Raw genomic sequence first — 7,856 nt, forward strand, 5'->3', positions numbered from 1 at the left:
CCTCTTTGGTACAATGCTTATACTGCTTACGACGGTCAGAATATCTCTGCTATCTCGTTACTTATGCTGCTACATTTTGTATGAGAGCATAGCTGATATTGAATGGAGGATATTGTCAGCATCATAAAGATGCCTTAAAGCAACTTGCGTGCTTTATGCAACCTGTCTCCTTGACATAATTTGAACCTTTGTAGAGTTATGATGGGGAATTAAACTATTTAGGGATATAAACACGGAAACACGTCAGACGAAGATAGTGAAGTTATATTCTGAGTGACACTTACCGGGTTTTGCTTCTTGTCATCATTGACGACTCCCAGTAGTGAATAGATTGAGAAAATCACAACTGGAATATTCAACATAAAAGTGTAATCCCTAGCCAAAGCCTTATCCGATTTATGAAGGTTAAGGTATATAGGTACTGCTTTAATATAGTTAGTATTATGCTTAGAATAATGTAAGTATAGTTTCTTTTTTGTTTTATCAATAAGTTAAGAGTATAAATCTAGCTGTTATGTACACTTGATGGACCATAATGAAATACACAAATCTGGTATAATTCTGAGGCATGACTGTACACTATAAAGTACTGTCTGCTTCTTGAACATGAAATGTAATGCCTTTATTATCTACCCAGTTTTATAGCAACTAGACAATCCAGACTAGGTAGTATGCACACCATTGCATAGTAATTTAATTCCAGATTTTTTTTCTTCAGATTCTCTTAGTAATCATTTAACGAATTCAAATGGCTTTTTAATCGAGCACTCTAATAATATAACTCGGCTTTAAATGCCGCTTTATATTGTATATGTCGGATTTATTTCTGATATATCAGTCTTGGAACATTCAGACAATAGATACATTGTTCTCTTGCTTCTCATAATGCTTTTCGTAGCATTTAATGTTTTGTCTTCAATTGTTCTGTTAAATTATTATTTATCTGCAGACTCTGATAATATTTGAAGTGCTTTGTTTTTTATGCCCATAATAGCGATGCTGCAGAGTTTGTAATCACTTAATTATTTTGCTGATCCTAATTATCAAAGTGTTCATATAATGCTGATCAGCAGAGATTGTAAACATGCATAGTCCTTAAAGGATTTACATATATGTACTCTATCATCCTCTAATGCATCTGTAGTGGTGTTGATTCTCTGGGCAATGGGTTAAAATATTTCTGCATTTCATGAATACATGCTGATCTTTCTCTGACGGTTTTGTAGGGTTGGTATAACATTATGCAAAACATCACATCAAAGCACATTCTCATATGGTATTTTAGGGTTTGTATCACAATATGCAAATCATCAAATATGATTAACGTCTCCTATACAGATACTTTATTTATAGTGAATTTGTTTCTAAATCAGATACATAATTAGATTTATCACTGCCACTACATTTAACAGCGGATCATTTAGTATCAATATCTTCATCTTTTCATGCCTCTCAGATGTTAATCCTCCTACTACATCAGTATTTGAGTATTAAAGCATATCGTCATCATTTACGTAACCGCGTAACCCAAATTTTTAATATAGTTTTGTACATTTCAGGATCGAAAAACTGACATTAGATGCTGAAAAACGAAACACGGAAAAAAATATCATTTGAACCATAGCAAAAAACTATAATAACAACACTGTCCAGCGAGTACTAACTAGCTAACAAATCCTTATTTAGTCCCAAAACTTTATATAATCACGTCTTTCTTATAAATCATTGTATAACCTGCAAATATGATTTCATACACCGAAATGATATAGGATTCTATCATAAATATAAGTTACCCTTTATTTATCATTATTGTTGGTATTTACAGCAGGTCAGGTTGAAGCATAACATTAAATATCATATACTATGCTTATCTAGTAAACAATTTATAAAATACAAATGTCATATTGTTGAATATTAAAGGATTTTACGCTCGGTAACAAACGCACTTACCAAACTATTGCCGATGTTTAGAAAATAATAACACAATACTAACATATGAATTACATTAAAGGTATTTATTTCTGTTTTAGTTGTATGATAATATGATCGAACGGAAAATTGTGCAGACACTATGCTATGATTCACTGGTCAAATGACTAATAATTATATTATAGTATTAACATAAAAGACCGAAAAAACATTTTAATGGCTATTGCCTCTTGGATATAGAGTTATTATACATTTCATTTATATTTTTCTACAATCGAATTAGAAGAATAAGGCGTGCCAAAGAAATATTAATAAGAAAATGTTGACAAATTGTTTCGATATTTCAGCAAACAACACATTGTTTTTCACAAACATTTGAGCTCCACCACCATCCATATTGACAGCAATAAGGTGAACATCGACCTCGTTTGTTCAACACTCTGGTTGGCACATCTGAAAAAAACAAATTCCTAATCTGCAGCTTATATGTCAGCAAGAAACGATTTATTGCATCAGTGAACCTGTCAGTTTGAACATTTTGATTTCATTTATCTTTGAACTATTATTTTCACAAATGATAAAATTATTTTGCTGATTCCAATAAATTGAAAACTTATTTTTGGCGAATTTAAAACTCACATCCACTAAGACGTTTAAATATTTTAATTTGCTGCAGTTGAATTAGAGACATTGACTATTCCAAGAGGTGGGAAGAAGCAATGTTCCATCATCCAAAATGCGTAATTCTGGAATATACGAGATAATGGAAAGCAAGATTGGACTAATCAACAAAAAACAATCTAAATATGTCCAGGCATTATGATTAAAATGAGCAATATAGCAATATCAAAAGAACGTCATACTAACGAACATTGAAGTCTCAAAGGCAACCAATAATCCATTGCGAATGGACATTTTTATGACCCTGTGTCCATAATAACCAGTTATGGATACTTAAGAGAAGAACGAATCTAGTTATTAGTTCAGGCTCTCTGTTTATTGAAGATACATCGCTACAGAGGAAACTATATTTGCGGTCTCTACCAGTCTAGCAGCAGTCGCGTGATAAGAACGAAGATTATTACAAGAAATATTATACAGAATGCTATTATGTTTCTGGGCAGTCGTCAAAAAAGAGAGACTCCAAAGTGGAAGGCTGTACGTAAGTAACATTAATACAAATAAATTGACGTATTTGAACATAAATATATCTGAAAGGATGATCCGCTTGTTTAATTCATCATAGACGATGCGCAAAAAGCTGAAGTGTTGGTAACGGAGCACACTTGGACACATAGCATGCATGTACAAAACTGAACAAAAATACACTTCGTTGTATGTGGTGGTATCATAATAATGATTTAATTATTGTTCACAAACATAAAATTAAATTGTTCATATTTTAAGTACGACTACTAATTAAGGTAAAGTTATTTTTTGGTCAAATGAAATCAACACTTTCATAAATATCCGAAATGGAATGAAGAAATATCCATTTATTTTGCACGTAAATAATTTGATTGATTACCTCTGATATCTTACTTTTTTCCTGCATGCTCCTTTATATTTACGTCTCAAGGTAAGAAACAGTTTTCATTAAGATACGAGACCGCTGTTAAAATTGAAGTAGTGATACTTAAAAGCGTAAGAAGTGGGAATCACCCCATCCATCAGAATATTAGTCATGATCATGTTTATGACCGAGAAATTATTATGTTGTCACAGAGAGAGAGAGAGAGAGAGAGGGAGATATATATATATATCAAGATAGAGAGAGAGTCACCATCTTGGTCCACGTTGTCTGCAGGTGAAATTTGATACATCGGCCGAGTTTTACACACGCTGTCAGGCCCGTCTTGGGACAGAAAATCCTTGTCCTTTACCTCCTGTCCTACTTTGTAGTTTCTCTGAAGCTTACGTAGAAACCACATAAATGTTATAATAGACCGCTCTTGAAGGAAGTTTTATTTGTCCATGAATTAATACATTAATAGTCCCTAGAAGCATCAATTATATCAAGAGTGTATCATATAAGAGCTTGATGTCCAATATCATTGACATATGTGGATAACAAGGCAGATTTTTGAAAACTTTCTGTGAGAATTAACCAATAAAATGCATTTTCTTTTTTTTACGTTTTCCAAATCATATGAGTTGTTTATAGTACTTGAACAACTTTTCTGTCTGTTTTTCTTTTGTTCCCATAAACAGATAGCGGTATTTCTCGCTGTAATAAAATAAGATAGAAAATATATATGACTACATGCATCGTTATCAGTAGCTGGATAGGAGAATTCAGTCTCTTACTTTTTCTCTATTTTCCTTGCAGGCAGAGTCAGAAAGCTCCTTTTCCATTTTGTGTATGTAACATACTTCTTTTCTCTGCTTAGTACCGTCATCATTCACGATAATGAGTTCGTACTCCTGCAGGTTGAATAAATAAAATATTAAATCAATAAATGCTGATATAAAAGCAAAGTTGCACACTGGCCGCCGAAATTTGGTGGTTAAAAATTATTTTGAAAGAATGTGTCGCATGCTGCATTACAGACGCATGCCCATTGCTCTCTTCACAACATTATGAGTGTCAAAAATGAAGACTCAGTATTATACAATGAAATCGGTACTATTGCGGACTTAAAATCCCAGGTCCTTGACCATATATACTAATTTTATACTTGAAAATTAAATATTTGTAACAAACTTCGGGTAACAAGATGACGTGAAATATCTGTAGTTTCTCTTGTATTAGTTCCAGAGTTATAATTGGAGGTTTGTTAGGAATGGAATTATCAATAAATTATTGGATTTTTATTTAGTCATGCAAATGTCATTTTAAACTCTAATAAACATCCAAAGCAAAATCAATCCTTAAAATGTACAGGTTCTGAAAAGGCGGCTATTTAACAAAGCAAATTTTAAAGATCTTTTCGTTCCGATACTTCGTTATATTTACCCGTTTACAGTCCAAAAGACGCTGTTCGATCAATTTATTACCCAACGTGATGTCTATCTTCATTCTGTCAGAGTCTACTCTTTGAAAGGTCTCTAACTCTTCTTCAGTTGTATCACTGTTCTCTGGTATCTGTTGAAGAAGGTCACACAACTGAGTTAAATCGTTTAAGTGGGCATATAATGCTAATTTAGTTCCATACTGTCAAAAGTACACTGAAATCAAAGTTTGTGTCTCGCTCGTTTTAATGACTATGTAAACAATTTTTACCAACAAGTTGTACATTTCTCCTTTTACACAGTATCGATGGCTACGGTCATTTATTATCCTTTTCAAGTCTTGGAAAAACAACGAATTGTTTTATATACTATATTTGCTAAATGTTGCATTTAATAATGTTATAGTGATCAGAAAAAGAAACAAGTAAGCTATAAAGGATGGCCAAAACCTCTAATTGTATAATTTTATTTTCACAAGAATGTATTGGCTTTAAACCAATGTGCCAGTTAGCTAAGAATTTAATATTATTACATTATATATATATATATATATATATATATATATATATATATATATATATATATATATATATATATATATATATATATATACAGAAAGAGAGAGAGAGAGAGATAGAGAGCTTAACTTCATTTCCTCCTCTTGAAATCATGCATGCGTTTATGTAACCTGAGCGAATACTTAAAGGGGAAAATAGAATATTTTGTATATGAAAACAATATAATTATTATGTTTAATTTCATTAATGTTTAATTACGTACATTTTTTATATCCATTGTCTCTCCGTCAATCGAATCTGAAGAATCCCATTTCTGCCTCTCTGCCGCTATAAGTCTTGCCAGAAGTCTCTCTTCTGTTTCTTTGATGTTTTGCTCGCTGCCCGTATCTTTGCCAAGTGACTCAACCAAAGTGTACGGAATTGCAAGTACGCAGATGGTGAGAGCTAGGTAAACATGTTGACAGGACATCTGCCAGAATTTTTTTTTTCAGTTTGATTTGAAACAAAGCATAAGAGATTACTGCATTTTACAGAATTATCAAATTATTCGTCAAACAATAAATAAGGTAGGTACTTTAATATTCTTGACACTCTTTAAAATAAAATCCATCTGGATGATTACAATTGCAATGAAAGAAGTAATAATGAACTTTGCCGTTTGTCTGCATTAAACAGGTAATCAATATTTTTTTACTAAGTGATTTATAATCTCTAACGTTGTAAAAAGAATATGAAATGAAAATATCATTGCTGAATTCTGACACGTCTCCCCGGACGTATCAAAACTAAGCTTTAATGGAATTTAAGATAGTGCTTTTAAGATTATCGATATACGACTTTACATATCAGGGAACAAACGTTTGTTCAAGTTTCATTTAGTACTAATAGCTAACACAAATAATACAACGTTAATGTTTTCTTTGACGCCTCAAAAATATTAAATGTTCATTTATTCTATATTATCTCAGGAATTTTATCACATAATCGTTTCCATAATTTGCATCTGCCAGACAGACAGACATGACTTATTCGTTGATTAATATGTGCGAGACACTTAATTGTGGTTCTTAAATCGGTTTAAATGTGCTGGATAAGTAGTTACATGTCTTCATACATCCAAAATTAAAAAGAGATGCATATCGTATTGAAAGTGTTTAAATTCAGGTACCTTTTACCTACTGAAATATTTTGGACAACAATATTTTATTTAACTACATTCCAACCAAACTAATACTGTTTTCCCGCTGTCTTAGGAAAGGAAAGAAATTATATCGCTCTTCAAGTGATAACACTGACGCTAGATCAACTCTAATGCTTTTGTATCTTGATGTGTCTGCTGTTCAAATATTTACAATAACATAATCAAGAAATGTGCACTCTGCAAATCAACGTTTGGCATCAAAATTCGACAAGAGGTAAGTAGGAAATCACCACTACAGTTCCATATGACCATGTTAAACAGTTAAGATTACAGCAGCTGTAAGAAAGTAATATAATTCAACAGCTACCAGGAGTGCTGGATTTATATATGAAAAATAACTTGTCACACTTGTCAGACAGGAAGAGAGTTAGGAATGTTTGCTGCTTCGGTATAATATTTTTCCAAACTTTTGTTTATATATATATATATATATATATATATATATATATATATATCTATATATATATCTATATATATATATATATCTATATATATATATATATCTATATATATATATATATATATATATATATATATATATATATATCTATATATATATATATATATATATATATATATATATCTATATATATCCTACAATATACTTTTATGTCGACAAGAATTGTATATATATATATATATATATATATATATATATATATATATATATATATATAGCCTACAATTCTAATTATTACTAATAACTATAATTTTATGTCGATAAGAATTGCCTATGTAACTCCTTGCATAGCGTCCTAATTAAAATTCGTTTACTTTATGCCCTAGTGGTAAATATTGCATTTGCAAGATTTTTATTGAAATTTGCAATCTTGCAAACCTTAAATCACCCGTAGTTGATTAAGCTTTCATTTCGTGTCACATTCGAAATTCTTGAAATCTGTAAAGATAGATATAGCCCTATGAGGTCGTTCCTTAAACTAAATGTTGATTTTTCTGTTAAAACTTGTTGCAGTAAGAAAAAAGTATTTAACAAAATTTAGTAAAATATTACACTTACCTTTGCACTTGGAAGTTTCACTATCAGTTGTTTTAAATGACTGTTTTGTGCCACTTTTTCAGACACAAGGTTTATATAGGTAGTACCACGTTCTGATTGGCTCAGGTTTTCATGTGAATGTTTCACGTTCTGATTGGCTTGGCCTTACGTGCTAATAACTAGTAAAAGCTAAGAGTTACAACAAATATATTCAATATGAAGTGCCCTTAAGTGTATGGTTAGAGGAGAAACATATATT

At 31.2% G+C, this 7,856-nt stretch overlaps 1 protein-coding gene across 1 annotated transcript; it reads right to left on the reverse strand.

Annotated features, from left to right (window-relative positions):
- Positions 1-1,996: 1,996 nt before the first annotated feature.
- Positions 1,997-7,642, reverse strand: LOC149784017 (uncharacterized). The gene is made up of 6 exons (XM_089932114.1): positions 7,619-7,642; positions 5,662-5,868; positions 4,886-5,014; positions 4,237-4,353; positions 3,713-3,842; positions 1,997-2,382 (listed from the first exon to the last, which is right to left on the reverse strand). Exons 2-6 carry the CDS (start codon positions 5,866-5,868, stop codon positions 2,273-2,275), a joined length of 693 nt encoding a protein of 230 aa, XP_089788240.1. The 5' UTR covers positions 7,619-7,642; the 3' UTR covers positions 1,997-2,272.
- Positions 7,643-7,856: the final 214 nt, after the last annotated feature.

The sequence above is a fragment of the Sinohyriopsis cumingii genome, chromosome 14, assembly GCF_028554795.1.
Source record: "Sinohyriopsis cumingii isolate HCF-2022 chromosome 14, ASM2855479v2, whole genome shotgun sequence".
NCBI classification, from domain to species: Eukaryota; Metazoa; Mollusca; class Bivalvia; order Unionida; family Unionidae; genus Sinohyriopsis; species Sinohyriopsis cumingii.